General features: G+C 42.8%; 1 protein-coding gene across 1 annotated transcript in view; it reads left to right on the plus strand.

Moving 5' to 3' along the window:
* The window catches only part of col9a3 (collagen, type IX, alpha 3), a 28,448-nt gene extending 5,788 nt beyond the window's left edge, over window positions 1–22,660 (plus strand). Inside the window, exons 6-32 of the mRNA XM_089124452.1 lie at window positions 1,946–1,981; window positions 2,212–2,235; window positions 2,370–2,423; window positions 2,526–2,579; window positions 2,666–2,707; window positions 2,906–2,962; window positions 3,041–3,094; window positions 3,202–3,255; window positions 6,736–6,789; window positions 6,884–6,937; window positions 7,049–7,102; window positions 7,190–7,243; window positions 7,317–7,370; window positions 7,453–7,506; window positions 7,788–7,832; window positions 10,824–10,877; window positions 11,062–11,115; window positions 14,673–14,726; window positions 18,948–19,019; window positions 19,115–19,150; window positions 19,237–19,281; window positions 19,372–19,404; window positions 20,168–20,314; window positions 20,398–20,452; window positions 20,535–20,717; window positions 21,421–21,498; window positions 21,864–22,660. Of these exons, the coding sequence (XP_088980578.1) occupies window positions 1,946–1,981; window positions 2,212–2,235; window positions 2,370–2,423; window positions 2,526–2,579; window positions 2,666–2,707; window positions 2,906–2,962; window positions 3,041–3,094; window positions 3,202–3,255; window positions 6,736–6,789; window positions 6,884–6,937; window positions 7,049–7,102; window positions 7,190–7,243; window positions 7,317–7,370; window positions 7,453–7,506; window positions 7,788–7,832; window positions 10,824–10,877; window positions 11,062–11,115; window positions 14,673–14,726; window positions 18,948–19,019; window positions 19,115–19,150; window positions 19,237–19,281; window positions 19,372–19,404; window positions 20,168–20,314; window positions 20,398–20,452; window positions 20,535–20,717; window positions 21,421–21,498; window positions 21,864–22,048 (1,740 nt within the window). The 3' untranslated portion in view covers window positions 22,049–22,660. The remainder of the gene's footprint in view (window positions 1–1,945; window positions 1,982–2,211; window positions 2,236–2,369; window positions 2,424–2,525; window positions 2,580–2,665; window positions 2,708–2,905; window positions 2,963–3,040; window positions 3,095–3,201; window positions 3,256–6,735; window positions 6,790–6,883; window positions 6,938–7,048; window positions 7,103–7,189; window positions 7,244–7,316; window positions 7,371–7,452; window positions 7,507–7,787; window positions 7,833–10,823; window positions 10,878–11,061; window positions 11,116–14,672; window positions 14,727–18,947; window positions 19,020–19,114; window positions 19,151–19,236; window positions 19,282–19,371; window positions 19,405–20,167; window positions 20,315–20,397; window positions 20,453–20,534; window positions 20,718–21,420; window positions 21,499–21,863) is intronic.
* Window positions 22,661–22,974: the final 314 nt, after the last annotated feature.

Raw genomic sequence — 22,974 nt, forward strand, 5'->3', positions numbered from 1 at the left:
AAAACATCTCCCTGAAGCGTTCGTTTTTAAACAATAACTTCATCTATTCTGTGTCTTAAGCACAATAAAACATTAGCCAATAGATCTTAACTAAAGTTACCATGGTAAACCGATAATAAGATACGATTAAAGTTAGCATTTAAAATTTCTTTAATACATCCAAATCATTCACAAAATCTAACATAAAGGATGCGCATTATTAGACCTGAATCGTCTACACCAGTAAGATTGCGGTATTATAAATCAAGTAATTTGGGGGTGGGCAGAGCGACACGTGTTGCCCCGCCCAAATGTGACTCCGGCACTCGCTTCTGGGTATTATTCACATTTTGCCTGAGAGAAATTCTCAAATGTTATGCTGTTCCAGTATCGGCAGCTCGTGTAAAGGATCAGCTGTCTCTGAACGGGCAGACGCTCATTTGCATTTAAAGGGACACACACAAAATGGAGCATTTTCCCTCACACTCTAAAAGGGGCAACTTTGACAAGCTATATTAAATGATCTGGCTGGTGTTTTGAGCTGAAACTTTACAGACACATTCTGAGGACATCAGAGACTTATATTACTTCCTGTGAAAATGGGCATAATAAGCCACCTTTAGTTTACATAATTTAAAGGAGTAGTTCACTTTTGAAAAAAACTTTTGCTGATAATTTACTCACCCCCGTGTCATCCAAGATGTCCATGTCTTTCTTTCCTCAGTCGAAAAGAAATTAAGGTTTTTTGATGAAAACATTCCAGGATTTTCTCCATATAATGGACTTCAATGGAGTCCAAACGGTTCAAGGTCCAAAAGAAACTTTAAGTACAAACTGCAAACTTGTTCAAAGGGCTTTAAATGAGTCCAGACGATGAATAAGGGTCTTATCAAGCGAAACGATCGCTCGTTTAATAAATAAATAACAAAGTTTAAGTTTTATAAGCTCAAACGCTTGCCTTGCTCTGTTCTGTAACACACTCCTGTTCGAACTCGTTCATCAAAATGAACAAATCTTTTTCTGAATCATTTGGTTCATTCGGCAAAATAGACGAACAGATTGATTCGGAAAAAGATTTGTTCATTTTGTTGAACGAGTTCGAACAGGAGAGTCACGCTCATTACAGAACAGAGCAAGGCGAGCATTTGAGCTTATAAAACTTAAACTTTGTTATTTTTTAAAAAAATGACCGATCGTTTCGCTTGATAAGACCCTTATTTATTGTCTGGAATCGTTTAAAGCCTGTTGAACAAGTTTGCAATTTGCACTGAAACTGTCTTTTGGACCTTGAACCGTTTGGTTCCCATTGAAGTCCATTATATGGAGAAAATCCTGGAATGTTTTCATCAAAAACCTTAATTTCTTTTCCACTGAAGAAAGAAAGACATGGACATCTTGGGTGACATAGGGGCGAGTAAACTTTAAATCTACTACATCAGATAGACACAAAATATGTATTTCCTCCTGTAACACAAGCAATCAAACCAAAATGATAAGTATAAGTTGATGCATTTAAGAGAAATAGACACACAGTCCAACATGGTAATAATTACTGTAACAAAATCATACAAAACTTCTACATACATCATGTGAACAATCCTACAGGCTGTTTTGAACAAATGTGCATAAATACCGTAGAGGTCTACAGAAGAACAAATATGTCATATCATTTCGGGATAGGCTATATTAGTGGATTCACTTCATTTTAATGTGCTTGTCTCTCGTGAAACTCTGCAATGTACCCATGATAAAAAACATATTCACATTGTGAATAGATGATATATATTGTGGGATTGGCTGGAAACCGCACAGTGGTCAGAAACCTTTGACAGTCACACTACTGCGTGAACACGAATACACACGTGTTGAGTTTGGGGTGCGTCCATCGTTGGGAAACGCAAACTGCTTCTGTCTTCGGTTTCGCAGCTGCCAACGGAGACTTAATATTGTGTTGTTGCTTTTATAGGGAGACCCAGGACCTCCCGGACCAGACGGACCCCCTGTATGTGCCCAGCATGAGTAAACCCACTGTAAACACAGACACTTCAATCACAGGATTCAAAGAAGTTCTTCAGTCACACCACAATATATGATAGTCTCATTAACACCGTCATTTTCCCACGCGTTCAAACCACCATCATTACTCACACTCTCAAAACATCATCAATATGCAGTGTATAGTGTAATGATGCCCAGGGTTAGTGATGAGATGTGCTGTCTTGTCGTCCGCAGGGCAGAGGTAGACCCGGAGCTCTGGTGAGTACTCAGGAATTAGCCCAGAGATTCGGTCTGTTTGCACGCCCTCCGAGTTGTTTTATGTACATTTATTATCCAGCATGGATCCTCAACAGATGTAAATGTGTGCAGCGTTTGCTCTTGTCTGATCTCAGGGTCTTGCTGGAGAGAACGGGCTTCCAGGTGGAGCGGGCCCTCAGGGGCCGCCGGTGAGTGCGCAAACACGTGTTGTCGTTCATTTGTAATGGATCTACTAGAACGCTGTCTACACTGCACAGTGATCCGTGACGCTGGTCTGTGATTGGTTGTAGGGGCCGGAGGGTCTTCCAGGACTTCCTGGTCTTGCAGGCGTAGATGGACCTCCTGTAAGTGCATCTCAAACTAAAAGTGCAGAAACACTTTATTTTATTTGAATATTCCAGTTTTATGTCTGTCATCCGCCTCCTTTTAGGGACTTCCAGGAACTCTTCCTGAAGGCAATGGAGATCTGCTGGTGAGTGTAACGTCCTCAACACTGTGTGTCCAACCCTTACACAGGGTTGAGAGGTTATTGGGAGTGTTATCCCGTTTTCAACATACATCTTTATTTTAGCTTCCCTCAAAATCCCAATGACTAGGAAGAGCTTCTCATGTAGAAGGACACGTGTTTTTCTCCGCATGCAGATTGATTACATCATTGTCTCGTTTGCAGTGTCCGGCCATCTGTCCTCCGGGTCCTCCTGGACCGCCTGGGATGCCTGGATTCAAGGTACGTATGATGATGACACATCTGTCTCTCATTACAGAAGATATCACAGATTGCTGAGCTGCTTCTGCTTTCGTTTAGGGTCATACAGGTCATAAAGGAAGCAAGGGAGAGCTGGGGAAAGACGGAGAGAAGGTGAGCTTTTACCACCCTGGGAATACATGGAAACACTATTCCTCTTTGAGATTGAAAGCTGAAAACAGCTTGTTGTAATGTGTTTCTCTCGGTGTCTCTTCCCTCAGGGTGATCAGGGGCCGCCCGGTCCTCCGGGAACCCCAGGGACAGTGGGATTACAGGTGGGAGAAACTCACACGCCTGTCCTTCAGCTACACTTACACTTGCCGTAGCAATGTCTTGAACATTTGGTGGTGATTTAAAGGGGATGAAGATAAAGATAGTATTGTAATCAATTTGAACCATATTTAAATAAATATGCACACAATGTGTCACATACCCATAAGGGCCGTGACACATTAATATAGACTACTGATACGGACAGATCTTCCCTGACATGCAGGCGCACACACACACACACACGCTCGTCAACCGTGGCCTGCAGTCGGCGACACAGTCAGCTTTCATCGCTGCTAGTTCTTGTGACGTCGGCTTGGTGTGTCATGGTCGTTAATCGAATGCCTAATATTATCAAGACGGCTCTGTTGATGTTTCTTGTCTCTCAGATTTGAATTACATTACATGAATTATGTAAATTATGGGCTATTATTCATTGGCAATAGTTTACATCATTAGTCGTTTAAGAATTCTTAAATACTGAATGCTTAGCTATTTACATGCTATTGATACTCTTTAACTGTTAAACTGAAGCATCGCTCTGGCATGCACACTCGTCCTCTGTGAACATTAGGCTCCGCCCTCTTTGATTTGATTGGATATCTCGCTGTTAGACCGCTGAGGCAGAGCAGCCTAAAAATGTAACTATTAAAAATATACACTCACCTAAAGGATTATTAGGAACACCTGTTCAATTTCTCATTAATGCAATTATCTAATCAACCAATCACATGGCAGTTGCTTCAATGCATTTAGGGGTGTGGTCCTGCTCAAGACAATCTCCTGAACTCCAAACTGAATGTCAGAATGGGAAAGAAAGGTGATTTCAGCAGTTTTGAGCGTGGCGTGGTTGTTGGTGTCTGAGTATTTCACAATCTGCTCAGTTACTGGGATTTACACACACAACCATTTCTAGGGTTTACAAAGAATGGAGTAAAAAGGGAAAAACATCCAGTATGGGTCAGTCCTGTGGGCTAAAATGCCTTGTTGATGCGAGAGGTCAGAGGAGAATGGGCCGACTGATTCAAGCTGATAGAAGAGCAACTTTGACTGAAATAACCACTCGTTACAACCGAGGTATGCAGCAAAGCATTTGTGAAGAAGACACAACACACACAACCTTGAACAGCAGAAGACCCCACTGGGTACCACTCATCTCCACTACAAATAGGAAAAAGAAGCCACAATTTGCAAGAGCTCACCAAAACTGGACAGTTGAAGACTGGAGAAATGTTGCCTGGTCTGATGAGTCTCGATTTCTGTTGTTCATTCAGATGGTAGAGTCCGAATTTGGTGTAAACAGAATGAGAACATGGATCATCATGCCTTGTTCCCACTGTGCAGGCTGGTGGTGGTGGTGTAATGGTGTGGGGATGTTTTCTTGGCACACTTTAGGCCCCTTAGTGCCAATTGGGCATCGTTTAAATGCCACGGCCTACCTGAGCATTGTTTCTGACCATGTCCATCCCTTTATGGCCACCATATCCCCATCCTCTGATGGCTACTTCCAGCAGGATAATGCCCCATGTCACAAAGCTGGAATCATTTCAAACTGGTTTCTTGAACATGTCAATGAGTTGACTGTACTAAAATGGCCGCCACAGTCACCAGATCTCAACCCAATAGAGCGTCTTTGGGATGTGGTGGAACGGGAGCTTCATCCCACAAATCTCCATCAACTGCAAGATGCTATCCTATCAATATGGGCCAACATTTCTAAAGAATGCTTTCAGCACCTTGTTGAATCAATGCCATGGAGAATTAAGGCAGTTCTGAAGGCGAAAGGGGGTCAAACACAGGATTCCTAATAATCCTTTAAGTGAGTGTATATAATCCTAACAACAGTAAATGGAGTGCTCCAGATCAGTGTTTTCCAACCTTCTTTTGCCACGACTCAGTTCTGATGAGTAAAGAATCCCATGACTCTCCACTAAGCACTAAAATAACAAAATTGCACAAATATACATTGCTGCAAATGGCATATTAATACTGGATATTATATTAAAAACAGTAATCACATTTAATGTGAAACGAGCTGGTAGGGCCACAGGTAGCTATATGATTTTGTTGGTGATGATGATAAAACAGCAAATTTAGCTACAGATCGATGCTGTTGGGCGGAAACGTCATATTTTGTTAATAATAACACGCAGTGTCATCTGATTTGGGATTGTGGTTGTATATATGGTCAGACAGGTGCATGTGTCTTTATAATACTAAGATTTGATGAAAATCAAGCTCAGATGGAGCTGTGAGGTTTTAGACCAGAGGATGACAGAGATGTGTGTTTTGTCCATCACTGGAACTGTCTGTGAACTTCATTATGTGTTCATCAACTTACAGGTTGGACAGTTTACATGGGCGCTCAGTTTTTCTTGCCATTGAATGCATTTGGACACAATCTCATGATATAAAAGATGAAGTGCTATGCATAGTATAATTAAAAAAGTATATTGACTCAACTGGACTCAAATAAAAAAAAAATACTTTATACACAAACGCATGTATCAATACTATTAAAGCAGGATTTTCCCCTCAAAAGACGCATGGCGGTAAACTAGGAAATGAACTTGCGCTCCCTGGGCGGATCGGCGCAAAAAAGGAGGCGTGTTTCGGCGCAAACATTCCCTGGTGTTATTTTACACTTCCAGAACACAATTGCGCCTCTGACCAGAAAAAACCTGGTCTAAAGTCAGTGGCGCGTTGTTCATAATGCTATTTTAAGCGCGCATGCTTGACCATAATGTAGCGGGTGCACAACGCGCATACACTTTGATTCTCTCATCAACACAGATTCAGCAGTTTATATTTTTGCAAATCATACATTATAACAAGGAAATATATAAACACATGAGGGAAATCATTGTGGTGTCCATGAAGATGAAAACAAATGTAGGCCTACATCTAGCTTACAAATTTACCCAAATTTTTCAGGCTAATTGTAGTAATGACAGATCAGACCTGTTTGCCCAATAGTGGCAAGACACATATTTATGTAAGGACACCTGACAAATTAATTTGTCCGTCAAGAACCAGGAAAAAAAGACTGCGAAATTACTGGTAAAGCTGCCATAATAATATCAATCCATCATGCAACATGCGCACCTGCTCTTACAGGGTGTGTTGGATCTCGCTCTGATTGGTTTATTTCACGTTACGCCCAAACTACATCTATGAATAATGAAGCTACTCCAGACCAACCCCTTTTAAACTTGCGTCGGGTGCCGGTAAAATAGCAACAGCGCCGAGACCCGCCCACAAAGTTACTTGCGCTTCAGATTGTTAAAATAGAGCCCACAGTGTTTCTTGAGTAAAGAAAATGCTGTACTTGTTCAAACATCCGTTCTTTATCAGTTCTGCTGCTTCAACAGTGTCTGTGATGTGAAATGTGGTGCATTACTTTATTCAAACATAACCTCTACTGTGTGTTGTGGGAAATGTGTAATTTTAGGAGCTTGATTTTTCCTTCTCTTGTGTGCATTAAGGGCTCTCGAGGGCTGAGGGGTCAGCAGGGGCCCGGGGGACCAGTGGGAGACAGAGTAAGACCTCAGCAAACATCACACGACACGTGACCCCAACAATACATGCAGTCACACATAAGCAGAGTGATCTCCAAACTGCTTCTGTTTGTAGGGATTGCCTGGTTTCAGAGGAAAGCCTGGAATCGCTGGCGTGATTGGGAAAACCGTGAGTGTTTCACCCCTGCTTACTCAAAGGCTGCACATTATTCTCATGCATGTGTATGGTAGAGGCACAGTGAATCTCATCAGTAAAAGTGTGTGTGTGTCTTCTGGATAGGGTGATGCTGGTGAAAAGGGACCTCAAGGTTTCAGAGGGCCCAAAGGAGAGATAGTAGGAAAACTGTCATCATATTACTCATTACATGTAGTCACTTCTACTTCATGTTCTGTAATATTATCAATGTCAATCTCTCAATAGGGGAAGATCGGCCCCAAGGGAGTCCCTGGAGGTCCGGGACCTAAAGGCGAGCCTGTAAGGACATGTATTATTAGCTGTTATGATGAGCGTTAGATTTCCCCATAATAATGCTCTCTGTGGATCTTAGGGCATCCCAGGCCGGGATGGGAAGGATGGGACTCAAGGACTAGACGGTGAAAAGGTAAATGTTTTCTGCTCAGACTCATCTAGGCTTTCTTTCGCTGCGTCAAACGCAATGATGCTCATGGTGTGTGTGTCCATAGGGGGATGCTGGTAGACCTGGAGTCTCTGGAGAAAAAGGACCTAATGGTCTGCCTGTACGTATTATCATCCATTACACTGTTGAACAGCTAAGCACACAGATTTAATATTAATCTGATAAAGGAAATATGAATAAGAGATGGTGTAGTTGATGTGATTCTTTTGTCATTCATGCTTGTTTTTAAGATCTGCAAAGGTTTAATTCACCTTAGGGTTGATCTGTTTGATAAGACCATTTGAGTAGCTACCTCAGATGTTAGTAGCATTGTTCACTGTTTTTGTATCACTGTGCAACTCACAACGTGTGTGTGTGTGTGTGTGTGTGTGTATAATCCAGGGTTTGCCAGGAAAAGCTGGAGGAAAAGGTGCCAAAGGAGGAGTGGTGAGTATATCAGTCTATTCACAACTTACCTGATGATAGTAAGGCGCTGTAAGAAAATAAAATGTAATCAGTTTATGATTGTCAGAGATCTGTGTGAACTGAACCTGGTCTCTTAGATAAGAGAGATGTGCAGTGCTGCTGTTGAACAGTTGATTTAAACCACTGCTTTAAATCATATTTTTACATGCAAATTGTAGAGTCCTTGTCATCAAAGTTCTAGCACAGAAACAATATTTTTTTTTTTATAGACAGAAATATGTTAAGATTCTTGCTTTATCAGCCAAAGTGGAACGTTTCGTTTTTTGAAACAACATAATGCTACGTTTACACCGGACGCGAATCGCGCGTCAAATTCGCGCCTGACGTGACGAGTTTGACGCTTGACCACTTTGTGTTATTTCGCGTGTCAAGAGCGAAACTGGCGCGTGGAAAAACAAAAGTTTGAAGCGAAATTTACGCGCGTCAGAATCAAAATCCGTTGGCGGCCATTGTTTTTATGTCGACCGAGCATTCATCAAGTGAGTCACCGCTCTGTATTTACTCTGGAGAGCAGAACAGCGGCGTGGGGATCATCGTCGCCGTATATTTGTGTCCACCGGACCCTTCGGAGCCGAACCGTTTGGCGAGTTTCACCATTTGCTCGCTCCAGGAGCTGCGCTGGATGACGGCCGCTGTCAGCGGTACTTCCGCCTGTCACGCGGCCAGTCTGATGACCTGTTGTCCCGCATCGGAGTGAGGATCACCCTCGCCCTCATCCATCTAATCTAGCTGTCATTTATTTTTGTTTTGATAATAAATAGAGCCAGCCTTCAAAAGTTATTAACCTGTCCTGTGATTTGTTTTCTCTCTCTCACGTCCAGACACGAATTTATGCACATGTATGTGTTATGAAGGAGATGACAGAGGCAGATCCAAATGCAACAATTTATTCAAATCTAAGACTTTGTCAAAGATAAAGAATCAGCATCAACAGTTTCAGGGTTAAACAAAGGCGTGTCGATAACCAGGCTGAAGATCAAGGGCGGGCTGCAGGCAAACGAAATCCAGAAACAGGCAGAGGGTCACTAGGCAGGCTGCAGAAAATCACAGAGATCCACCCAGGCAAGAGTCAAGACACAGATAGGCAAGGAAAACCAGGAATGCTCAGGCATGCACACAACAGTGAAACAATCCTTCACAACCAGACACCAGGTTAACAAGCCAGATATAGGTTAACTAATCAGAGTTGAATCAGAACAGGTGATAGTCAATCAGCAATCAATCAGCAGCAGTCCTACATACTAGGAAGCAATTATATGAGTCCCTAAACATGCAAAAGGAGGCATTGAAACTGGAGTAAGGATATTCCAAAAGGGCTGGCTACCGTAACAGTATGTTGATTGTCTTTACAACATAATACTATTTTATATAATCTAGCTATGGAATGAATAACATTCAATACAAAATGAACATGTCTCGTATATAGAAATAATGTTTTAAGTGATAAAACATTTGCTTTGTTGTGCATAATCCCACTAGTCATATTAACAAAATAATTTATTGAAGCATCCAGACACTTCACCACGTGAGCAAGCAGCTAGGCTCCTGATTGGTTAACGCAGCGCGAATTCACGCCAAAGTTCAGATTTTTCAACTCGGGCGGCAGACGCGAATTCGCGTCAAACGCGTGAATGCACAAATGGCACATTCGCGCTTAACGCGCCAGACGCTCAATTTGCGCCATTCGCGCGAACTTGACGCGCGAATGAGGCGTATTCGCGTCTTCCGCGCCGCGCTCCACGGCTAAGTCACGCCGCAGGAATTTTTCACGCGCGTAAAGCGTCTTTGAATTGACTTAACATTGAAATTATTTGCGCCTGACGCCCTATTCGCGTCCGGTGTGAACGTAGGATGAGGCATCCTGTTGTTTCTATATATCCATTCAATGTAAAATAATGATAAACCTTATTTAAAACACACAGAAATAACTTATTCATGAAAATGTCCCAATTAATGAATAGAATAATTGAAATAATAAAAAGTTGCGATTTCTCATCACTATTGACACACTGCAATTTTTTTTCATCATTTCAAAATGTTGAAATAGGAGAAAGAAAGCTCTGTTCTTCTGTGTGAACCCGCACTAGATGGATGTGTTCGGCTCAGTTCACTCAATTGCACTTGCATCTTTTGCAGTGTATTGTGGGTGAAGCTCCTTTTATTCTCTTATTCCACTGCCCTGCATCTCGCTTTTAAACGCAAAAACATGTATTGTGTAAACGGCCCCTTATATTGTCGCAGGTCTCAGGTTGCGTATCTCCCGAGAAGGTGAACAGGACGTGACGTCTCGCTGTTATACGTCATCAGCTCTTCTGAGAAAAGCTCATACCCTGAGTTTAGTAAAGGAATATCCCTATCAAAGTACCCATCCAAAGGGGTGCCTACATCCCTATTTCAAAGCCCAGCAATTGTTGGGGAGGGCAGCAAACGAAAAAGAGGGACGCTTGCGGGCTCCCCTTCATAACACCCTAAGGGTTTCCAACCAAGCAACCCATCTACCGGGGAGCAAACAATCCTATTCTTGACCTTAACATACAGGCGAATATCATAGAGAACATACTCTCAGGATATCAGAGCGAGACAGATGCCAAAGAGAGATCACCTCCACCCACAGCCCTGAGCAGTGCCACTCTCATCCGGACCGAAACGCACCGGCACGCATGAGTAATCGAGCACTGCTCAGCGACAGAAAAAGCATTTCAGATTCTATATAGCTGTAAAGCTGGAGAAGAAGGAAAACCTCGTCTGGATTTTCTCTCTGAGCCTATAAAGCAAGAGAACCACGAAACCCTTGTTTGAATCCTCTCTCCAAGCCGATAAAGAGGGAGGAGCAGGAAAACCTTGTCTCTGCTTTGGTCTAGTGTTTCTGTCTAAATGAATCAGACTGGAAGAACATCTGAGGTAGATTTGAATTTTAAATGGAATATAATTGAACTCTCCTTCTCCCTTCAGGGCAGTCCAGGAGAGATGGGAGAAGCAGGACCCTCTGGAGAGCCAGGTATACCTGTATGTATCTGACTCTTGCCCTGATATGAACCGTTTCTGTGGTAATGCATGCTGATGTTCAGCTACTGTTACTCTACTTCTGGATTCTGCATCTATAATTCGGTCATTTAGTAAGAAGGTATACGGCTATTGATACAGTGTGCAGTGCTCAGTTGATGGTCACTGAAGATGAGTGCCCCCACAGGGCGAGATCGGCATCCCTGGAGAGAGAGGAGAAGCTGGACCCCGAGGAGTGGCTGTGAGTAACCCACCTGACACCCGTCAGCCCCAGGCTTCACTAGGGCTGAGTCTAACATCCATTACAATTCTAGAATCGAATACTTGAGGTCGGGAATTGGATACTTGTACAATTTTTATTTCTAAATAAAATTTAAATCAATTATCGATTCCTTTGTGAGGATTTCAATATGAGTTTAAAGCATTCAAGCACTGTTTTCTGTGCACATGCAGCTATACTGGATGTGTACAATAATATCAGCCTGATATTCCTGCAGCATCTCTATAATAACACTAATCAAACAACACAAGACAGAAAATACACTCGCTTTTGACTGAATTGCTTTTAGTAGCTATAATTGTAATGTACATTTTATTTATAAAATACAGTGTTATTTCACAACAGCATTTTTACAGTTTCTCTTCCTGGAAATCTCAAAACTGTTTACTTCAATTGTATCTTTTGTTCAGTTGTGTCTATGTGACGATCAGCAGCCGTGGTGCCCTCGAGAGCCACTAGAGGGCACCCTCTCCCCATGTTTGTTTCCCCTGGACTCTTTGTGTTTCATTATGTTCAGCTGTGTTTCATCATTGGTTATTGAGTTCCGTATTTAAGCCTGAGTTTTCCCTGTGTCCCTTGCGAAGTCTTGTTACCCTGTAAGCGTACAATTCCGAGCGTTATTCCCTGTTCTGTGTCTCCGTGTTTCCCTGGACTCTTGACCCTTGCCTGTTTCCTGGACTGCTCTCGAACCTGTGCTGCCTGCCTCGACCATTGCCTGTTTAGACCACGAGTTTCTGGATTGCCCCTTTGCTTAACTGTTTGCCAGTTTTCATGTCTGCTTGTCTTAATAAAGTGCTGCACATGGATCCGACCGTCTCTGTCCGTACGTTACAGAAGACTTCGCCAAACGAGGATCCAGCAGACTTTCAGCATCTATCCGCCGTGGTCAAGACCCGAGCTTCAATGCTAGCCTCTCATAGTTCTCAGCTGGCGAGACTAACTTCTCTCCTCGAGGAACTAGCAAGCTCCGTGCAATCATGGTCTCCGCAGAGCACAAGCACTAATCAAGCCCAAGCTCCCGCTGCACCTGTTCCACCGCAACCCTGTGTGAGTACCGCATGCAGTAATTCCAGTACGCCGTTTCCCGAGAAGTTTAATGGCTCACCTGAAGCGTGTGAAGGATTTCTGCAGCAGTGCAGCTGGTACATGAGTCATCGGCCCCAGTTATACGCTTCGGATACCGACCGCGTTTCTTTCATCTGCTCACTGTTGACTGGAAAGGCTCTGGAGTGGGCAGGCACGTTTTGGGAACCAGGTCGGATGTCGTTTCCTCCTTTCGACGTGTTTACCGCCCTGTTCAGAAAGGCTTTTGAACTCCCCGCAGAAAAGGAGGGTCCCGAGGAACTGCTCTTTTCCCTGCGCCGGGGAGTTTCGTATGCGGCGGATTTCTCTCACTCACTCCGCACGCAGCATAAGCCTCAGCTCGCTAAACTGTTTGATCCTCCCTTAAGGACCGTCAGAGGAGCTTCTAAGCATATCGTTCCTGCCAAAACCACTCATCATGTCGGACCCCTCGAGCCCGTATCCCGCACTGGCCCTGTTAAAAGTGCTGTTTCTAAGACAGCGGAGGTGTCGCGGGTCGAACCGGAGTTTGAGCGCGTGCCAGCCGACTCGAGTGAGTCAAATACCGAGCTGAGTGAATCGAGGGCCGAGTCAAGTGAGTCAAGTGCTGAGCCGAGTGAATCAAGTGTGCCCAGTGTTGAATTTAGTCTGTCCAGTGAGTCTTCAGTTCAAGTGGGCGAGTCTCCTGTTGAAGTGAGTGAATCTCCTCTTCAAGTGAGCACTGAATCTCCTCTTCAAGTGAGCACTGAATCTCCTCTTCAAGTGAGCGCTGCATCTCCTCTTCAAGTGAGCGCTGCATCTCCTCTTCAAGTGAGCGCTGAATCTCCTCTTCAAGTGAGCGCTGCATCTCCTCTTCAGGTGAGCGCTGCATCTCCTCTTCAGGTGAGCGCTGCATCTCCTCTTCAGGTGAGCGCTGCATCTCCAGTTCAAGTGAGTGAGTTGTCCAGCCCAGCGAGTGTGTCTAGCCCTGTGACGCGCCGCCGCAGGAGGAGAAGGAGGACTCGTTTGGTTCGCCAGGCCCCGGTGAGCGTGCCCAGACTCCTCGCTCTGCCGGCCCCGCCTCTGCGCCTCGCTCTGCCGGCTCCGCCTCTGCGCCTCGCCCTGCCGGCCCCGCCTCTGCGCCTCGCCCTGCCGGCCCCGCCTCTGCGCCTCGCCCTGCCGGCCCCGCCTCTGCGCCTCGCCCTGCCGGCCCCGCCTCTGCGCCTCGCCCTGCCGGCCCCGCCTCTGCGCCTCGCCCTGCCGGCCCCGCCTCTGCGCCTCGCCCTGCCGGCCCCGCCTCTGCGCCTCGCCCTGCCGGCCCCGCCTCTGCGCCTCGCCCTGCCGGCCCCGCCTCTGCGCCTCGCCCTGCCGGCCCCGCCTCTGCGCCTCGCTCTGCCTGCACCCTTCAAGCTCCGGGAGGCCTTTCCTGTACCAGTTCACCACCCAGAGGCTCCTCCCGTGAATTTCCCCAAGTATTTTTTGGGGGGGGGCAGTAGGTACTCTGTGGGGGCCATGGAGGTGATCCTGACATGGACCTCTGAGTCCGTGAGGGCCATGGAGGCGAGGCTGTCATGGACCTCGCCTGTGTCTGCTCTGCCCTGGCCGCCATCACGTCCTGCTCCTTCCGGGTCACCCACGCTCCACGGCCCCAGGCCTCTCCATGTGCCTGGCCTCCTGCCTCTCCATGGGCCTGGCCCTCCATCCCAGCCCCCGTCGACCTCCCCCCGGAGCTCTTAGGAGCGTCTGGAAGCCGCTCCTTAGAGGGGGGGTTATGTGACGATCAGCAGCCGTGGTGCCCTCGAGAGCCACTAGAGGGCACCCTCTCCCCATGTTTGTTTCCCCTGGACTCTTTGTGTTTCATTATGTTCAGCTGTGTTTCATCATTGGTTATTGAGTTCCGTATTTAAGCCTGAGTTTTCCCTGTGTCCCTTGCGAAGTCTTGTTACCCTGTAAGCGTACAATTCCGAGCGTTATTCCCTGTTCTGTGTCTCCGTGTTTCCCTGGACTCTTGACCCTTGCCTGTTTCCTGGACTGCTCTCGAACCTGTGCTGCCTGCCTCGACCATTGCCTGTTTAGACCACGAGTTTCTGGATTGCCCCTTTGCTTAACTGTTTGCCAGTTTTCATGTCTGCTTGTCTTAATAAAGTGCTGCACATGGATCCGACCGTCTCTGTCCGTACGTTACAGTCTATTTGTTGCGATTGCTAATTTGTTTTAGTTACAGATTGTTTACTTGTCTTTAATAATGGTTGAAATATATATGAGTTAGTATAGTTGTATTTTCTATGGTACTTTTAAACCACAGGTAAGTTCCTAGGTTTGATGTGATGCAGAGCTTTATAGAGGAGAACTGTCAGCTTTACTCATCACACATACAGTGGAATAGTCTGGAATTGCAGGATCTAAGCACAGTATTATACGACTGCTCATTGTGAAGCTCAAGGCATGTGATAATGCTTTATCTGTCGGTGTACTAGGGTGGCGTTGGACTAGCTGGAAACACTGGACCCCAGGGTGTTAAAGGATTCCAGGTAAGCCGCATATGCTAATAATATTTCATGGGATGTCAGGTGCAACACCAGGAAAACTGATAACTGGAGTCTATGGTCTCCCTTTCCACAGTCACATCTTACTGTTCACATATATTACTGTTTCACACATTAATGTTTTCACATACATGACTGTTTTTCACACATATTGCTGTTTTTCACACATGTTACTGTTTTCACACATATTACTGTTTTCACACATGTTACTGTTTTCACACATATTACTGTTTCACACATGTTACTGTTTTCACACATATTACTGTTTTCACACATGTTACTGTTTTCACACATATTACTGTTTCACACATGTTACTGTTTTCACACATATTACTGTTTTCACACATATTACTGTTCACACATATTACTGTTCACACATATTACTGTTTCACACATTAATGTTTTCACATATATGACTGTTTTTCACACATATTACTGTTTTTCACACATGTTACTGTTTTCACACATATTACTGTTTTCACACATATTACTGTTTTCACACATGTTACTGTTTTCACACATATTACTGTTTCACACATGTTACTGTTTTCACACATATTACTGTTCACACATATTACTGATCACACACATTAATGTTTTTCACACATATTACTGTTTCACACATGTTACTGTTTTCACACATATTACTGTTCACACATATTACTGATCACACACATTAATGTTTTTCACACATGTTACTGTTTTTCACACGTTACTGTTTTTCACACATATTACTGTTCACACATATTACTGTTCACACACATTAATGTTTTTCACACATATTACTGTTTTTCACACATGTTACTGTTTCACACATGTTACTGTTTTTTGCACGTTACTGTTTTTCACACATATTACTGTTTCACACATTAATGTTTTTCACACATATTACCGTTTTTCACACATGTTACTGTTTTTCACACATATTACTATTTTTCACACATATTACTGTTTTTCACACATATTACTGTTCACACATATTACTGTTCACACATATTACTGTTTCACACACATTAATGTTTTTCACACACATTAATGTTTTTCACACATATTACCGTTTTTCACACATATTACTATTTTCACACATATTACTGTTTTCACACATATTACTGTTTTCACACATGTTACTGTTTTCACACATATTACTGTTTCACACATGTTACTGTTTTCACACATATTACTGTTCACACATATTACTGTTCACACATATTACTGATCACACACATTAATGTTTTTCACACATATTACTGTTTTTCACACATGTTACTGTTTCACACATGTTACTGTTTTTCGCACGTTACTGTTTTTCACACATATTACTGTTTCACACATATTACTGTTCACACACATTAATGTTTTTCACACATATTACCGTTTTTCACACATGTTACTGTTTTTCACACATATTACTATTTTTCACACATATTACTGTTTTTCACACATATTACTGTTCACACATATTACTGTTCACACATATTACTGTTTCACACACATGAATGTTTTTCACACACATTAATGTTTTTCACACATATTACCGTTTTTCACACATATTACTGTTTCACACATATTACTGTTTTCACACATATTACTGTTCACACATATTACTGTTTCACACATATTACTGTTTTCACACATATTACTGTTTCACACATATTACTGTTTCACACATATTACTGTTTTCACACATATTACCGTTTCACACATATTACTGTTTTCACACATATTACTGTTCACACATATTACTGTTTCACACATATTACTGTTTTCACACATATTACTGTTCACACATATTACTGTTTCACACATATTACTGTTTTCACACATATTACCGTTTCACACATATTACTGTTTTCACACATAACTGTTTTACACATTACTGTTTTCACACATAACTGTTTTACATATTACTGTTTTCACACATATTACTTTTTCACACATATTCCTGTTCACACATATTACAGTTTTCACACATATTACTGTTTTCACACATATTCCTGTTCACACATATTCCTGTTCACACATATTCCTGTTCACACATATTACAGTTTTCACACATATTACAGTTTTCACACATATTACTGTTTTCACACATATTCCTGTTCACACATATTCCTGTTCACACATATTACTGTTCACACATATTACTGTTTTCACACATATTACAGTTTTCACACATATTACTGTTCACACATATTCCTGTTCACACATATTACTGTTTTCACACATATTACTGTTTTCACACATATTACAGTTTTCACACATATTACTGTTTTCACACATATTCCTGTTCACACATATTCCTGTTCACACATATTACAGTTTTCACACATATTACTGTTTTCACACATATTACCGTTTCACACATATTACTGTTTTCACACATATTACCGTTTCACACATATTACTGATCACACACATTAATGTTTTTCACACATATTACTGTTTTTCACACATGTTACTGTTTCACACATGTTACTGTTTTTCACACGTTACTGTTTTTCACACATATTACTGTTTTTCACACATATTACTGTTTCACACATATTCCTGTTCACACATATTACAGTTTTCACACATATTACTGTTTTCACACATATTCCTGTTCACACATATTCCTGTTCACACATATTACAGTTTTCACACATATTACTGTTTTCACACATATTACCGTTTCACACATATTACTGTTTTCACACATATTACCGTTTCACACATATTACTGATCACACACATTAATGTTTTTCACACATATTACTGTTTTTCACACATGTTACTGTTTCACACATGTTACTGTTTTTCACACGTTACTGTTTTTCACACATATTACTGTTTTTCACACATATTACTGTTCACACATATTACTGTTTCACACATATTACTGTTCACACACATTAATGTTTTTCACACATATTACTGTTTTTCACACATGTTACTGTTTCACACATGTTACTGTTTTTCGCACGTTACTGTTTTTCACACATATTACTGTTTTTCACACATATTACTATTTTTCACACATATTACTGTTTTTCACACATATTACTGTTCACACATATTACTGTTCACACATATTACTGTTTCACACACATTAATGTTTTTCACACACATTAATGTTTTTCACACATATTACCGTTTTTCACACATATTACTGTTTCACACATATTACTGTTTTCACACATATTACTGTTCACACATATTACTGTTTCACACATATTACTGTTTTCACACATATTACTGTTCACACATATTACTGTTTCACACATATTACTGTTTTCACACATATTACCGTTTCACACATATTACTGTTTTCACACATATTACTGTTCACACATATTACTGTTTCACACATATTACTGTTTTCACACATATTACTGTTCACACATATTACTGTTTCACACATATTACTGTTTTCACACATATTACCGTTTCACACATATTACTGTTTTCACACATAACTGTTTTACATATTACTGTTTTCACACATATTACTGTTTCACACATATTCCTGTTCACACATATTAGAGTTTTCACACATATTACTGTTTTCACACATATTCCTGTTCACACATATTCCTGTTCACACATATTCCTGTTCACACATATTACAGTTTTCACACATATTACTGTTTTCACACATATTACTGTTTCACACATATTCCTGTTCACACATATTCCTGTTCACACATATTCCTGTTCACACATATTACTGTTTCACACATATTACTGTTTTTCACACATATTACTGTTTCACACATATTACTGTTCACACATATTACTTTCACACATATTACTGTTTTTCACACATATTACAGTTTTCACACATATTACTGTTTTCACACATATTCCTGTTTACACATGTTACTGTTTTCACACATATTACTGTTTTCACACATATTACTGTTTCACACATGTGATATGGCCGTGTCTGTATGTGAATTGTACGCCATTGAAAACGCTCAGGTGGAGAATGACATCAGCTCAGGTGACATGACCCTCAAATGACCCATACATGACCTTTTTATTAAGGAATAAAACCAGTCCTATGATTTTAGTTCATCCAAAATGAATTGGCAAGTATGGTGTTGTCGAAAGCTGTTTGAACTGGATAACTAAGAGAATTGTTTTTTAATGTTAATTGTTTTAATGACAATTATTTTTACAATTGATAGATTTGATTAAAATGTCACACTTGGTCTCCCCCTGTAGGGTGTTAAAGGAGCGCTGGGCGACCCGGGGCTGCCGGGGCCCACGGGCATCAGAGGCGGGTTTGGCGAGAGGGTGAGTTTGATGAATCTGTGTGACCTGAGCTCTGCACACAGAGAAACACCTGTTTCCTGCACACACACGTTCACTCGCGTGTCTCTCTCTCTCAGGGTCCCACTGGAGCTGGAGGGCCTAAAGGAGATATGGTAAGAGTGCAGACTGTATGAAGGAGAGGCCTGTATGATGAGAAGCTGTGAACCGATGTGTGTGTTCCTCTGCTGGTGTGTTTTAGGGAGTTGCTGGGAGTGATGGTCTGCCAGGGGAGAACGGAGAGCCGGTACGTTACTCTTTCACATGAATGTCTCAATTGTCTTCTGTTCATTTCCACTCAACGTCAGCACGTCTGAGAGTCTCTCCTCTTTTCCAGGGTCCGTACGGCCCCGTCGGCCAGAAAGGAGAGGTGAGCGCTTGGTTATATTTGCTGGTTCAATTTTTTCTTTAAATCCAGAATATAATGATTTCCAATCTTTTTAATTTCATTTTCCTTTATATATTTTACTGTATTTTCATTGACGTTGTCACCACACTCCTCAGCTGTGATAAAGGCTGCTGTGAATAAAAGAAAAGAGAGCGACAGCCACAACGCATTGTGGTTAAATGCGGTAGATTGTCCTGGTATTTAGTTAGGAGTGTAACTATACATCGTTAGATCGCAATATATAATGCGACGATATATATCGATGATGTAAACGACATGTTCACGATATAATAGTGAAAACTCAGCTGATTTGTATTTATATATATTGTATTATGTATAATTCACCCACACACGTAACTGGACATGAGTGTGAGTTAATGAAGAGATCATTTTCCTTAATGGATGAAGAAATAGTCTGGAATCATCATGTTGACACGATTTGTGATTAAATCGTCTGAAGCACACAGTGTCGACCCAACAGGACCCGTGAGGACTGTTCTTTCAGGCGTGAATAAACCGACTGCTAAACGAATAAACCTTAAGCGTGTAAAGATATGGCAAGTTCTTGATGGACTATTTAGTGTCGAATCCAACCTACTGTATGAAGATGATTGTATAGTGACTGTAACACTCTCGATGAGACGTAAAGCGCGGTCCGGACTGTGGTCTGGCCACATCCCCTGGACCCAATGCAATTGTATTTTGCTACCTGAGGACAATCATCCTCGTCTCCTCCGTGTTACAGGCCGGCAAGCGAGGGGAACTGGGAGCCAAAGGAGTTGTGGGACCCCAGGGAGAGACTGGAGCCAGAGGGGCTCCTGGGAAACCGGGACCAATGGGATTCCAGGGAGAACAGGGTTTCCCAGGCGTCTCGGGCAAGACTGGTGTTCCTGTACGTAACTGCCTCAGCATGTGCTGGTACTGGCCTACAGACCCGGAATGTGTGTTGTGATGACTGTTGTGGTTGTGTTGCAGGGCAAACTGAGCAGTGAGCAGCACATCAGGGAACTGTGTGGCTCCATGATCAATGGTACAAGCCTTACACTTCCCAGACTGCATTCATGAACAGCTTCACAATGCAACTGGTGTTAAATCTGCTCACATTCCCTCAGACCAGATCGCTCAGCTCGCTGCGAACCTGAGGAGACCCCTGGCCCCTGGCGCCGTGGGACGGCCTGGACCCGCCGGGCCCCCGGGACAGCAAGGAGAGGCGGGATCCATCGGGCACCCCGGACCCCTCGGCCCACCGGGTTACAGAGGCCTGCCAGGAGACCTGGGGGATCCCGGCCCTCGAGGTGAGAGCCGGAGCGCGGTCACGGCCGGGAACACGTCAGCCTCCTGAGTCTCCTTTATGTGTACAAAACACACAGATAAACATAGCGAGGCTATTACCCTAGTTACCCTTAATCCACAACAAATCTTTTACATTTAAAGGTATTCAGAACAGAACAAGAATGAAAAACATACGCTATATATAGGGTCACGCCAGGAGATCAGGCTCGACTGAAGCAGGATTGGCTCAGACTGCTCTCTCATTGGGCACACACACAAATGTTTCCATACACATTTATTTTAAACTCACCCACATTCAAGAGTTAGTAAAAAGACAGCATGAAGCTAGAAGAAAATGTTTGTTTGTTTTTGTTATAAAGCAGATACTCTGTTCTTTCTTTTGATATATTGCATGTTCAGATACTCATACAACACAATATTCTGTGCCGTGACACTGCTGTTTTCTGAAGCACTGGCGGGACAGTTAACATTAATATTGAATGCTTTAGAATTACTTCTCAGTGTTAGTTGATGTTAACTAATGCTAATAATGTGCATGTTACTGTAAAGTGTTGGCAGTATTTCCTCACTGCGCCTACAGAACCTTTTTCAAGCAGAGTATACTTTAAAAACAGTGTATCACTACATGTGTCTGAATACAGGAACAGTGTGATATCTGAACATGAGTTCACATACTATAACTATCTGTGCATCTGCCTTGTGCAGGGGATGTTGGAGAGCCGGGCGATAAGGGGCCCGTGGGGAAAGCCATCGAAGGGCCCGTCGGAGACCAGGGGGAACCGGGTGAGTACACGAGCGGGACTGCAGACGGAAACCTGCTCTTCTCTCAGTGGAGCGGGGCTAAAACACACACACACACACGTAGTGTGTTGCTCGGCTTTGTAAATGTAGCACAACCCGGGATCATTCCCATTGATGTATTAACTAGTGGCTCTTGATTCATTGTATGACTGTTTTCTCATATAATTATCTCTGTTTAGGTTTGTGTTGAACATTAATGTATTTAAGTTCAGCTAATATAGTCCACTTTAGTCATTCTACTAACTATAATTAGCCTTGCAAATACTAGACTCAGAGTATTCGTAGATTGTCTTATTATGAGGCTCATCGTCTGGTATCTCTGATCGCTACTCCTCTGTGTTCATCAGGTCTGCCAGGAGTGCGAGGCATCGTGAAAGACGGCCGAGACGGAGCGGACGGAGACTCCGGAGAGCCAGGAGAAGCCGGGAGACCCGGCCGACCGGGACACCAGGGCTCGCCGGGGATCTGCGACACTACAGCGTGCCAGGGAGCTGCGCCTCACGGGAAGACCTCCAACCCCAAGAACCATTAGCACCCGGAAGAGGAGGAGGACTGAGGCAGAGTCAGCGTTTCACAGCTGAGCTCCAGAGAGGACAAGAGTCCATCAGTGTAACTCAAGATCATCCACAGGCTTGAAGAACCAACATGTGTAGATACAACAGAAGAACAAATACATCACACCGTCTAAATAGTTGATACAAGTCCAATCCTTGTAGCGGCGTGGTTAAAGAGTCTGTCCAGCACCCATGAGAACTGTGATGCTGAAGGGGGGAGGGGGGGTTTGAGCCGGACGATCTGACCCGAGGCAGCAGTGACGGCTGGAGGTTTGATCCAGGCTTCCAGGAGTGAACACGGACGGATATATTGGATGTATTACTGCAAACTGATTTTCTTTGCCAATTTATTCTTACATTTAGTTCTTAAACTTTTCACAATTCCTAAATCTGATGAACGAGACGCTTCAGACACACTGTAAAATACGCCCTCGGCCGTCTGTGGGCTTCATCAGCCATGTCCACTAGATACTGGTGCTGTAACTATTAAATATGATTTTAAATACTATTTATTATTTCTGAGTTACTGATGTGTGTGTACAGCGTGTTTCTACAGCATGACATTGTAAGAAAAACTGAATAAAGCCACTTTTCAGTAAATCATTTCATAGAGCTCATCTCTGAAATATTCAATAATACACAGACAATAAGAGCATTAAATATATAACAATATTTTAATTAAAATACTAAAAAAATGCATTAAAAGAACAATGGCCATGCCGTTCAAACAAACAAGGCATAAAATACAAAGCATTAATAAACACACAACAGATGTTCGCAGGTCAGCGTCTCACACCTCCTGCACAGGCACTGAATGTCCTCAGTTTGCAGACCCAAAATATGACAGGGCGAAATTCAGCAGTGTGTCCTCGCTCTCCTCTCGGCCTATCAGAACAGACGCTCA

This window comes from Pimephales promelas, chromosome 20 (assembly GCF_988280905.1).
Source record: "Pimephales promelas chromosome 20, fPimPro1.hap1.1, whole genome shotgun sequence".
Lineage (NCBI taxonomy): Eukaryota > Metazoa > Chordata > Actinopteri > Cypriniformes > Leuciscidae > Pimephales > Pimephales promelas.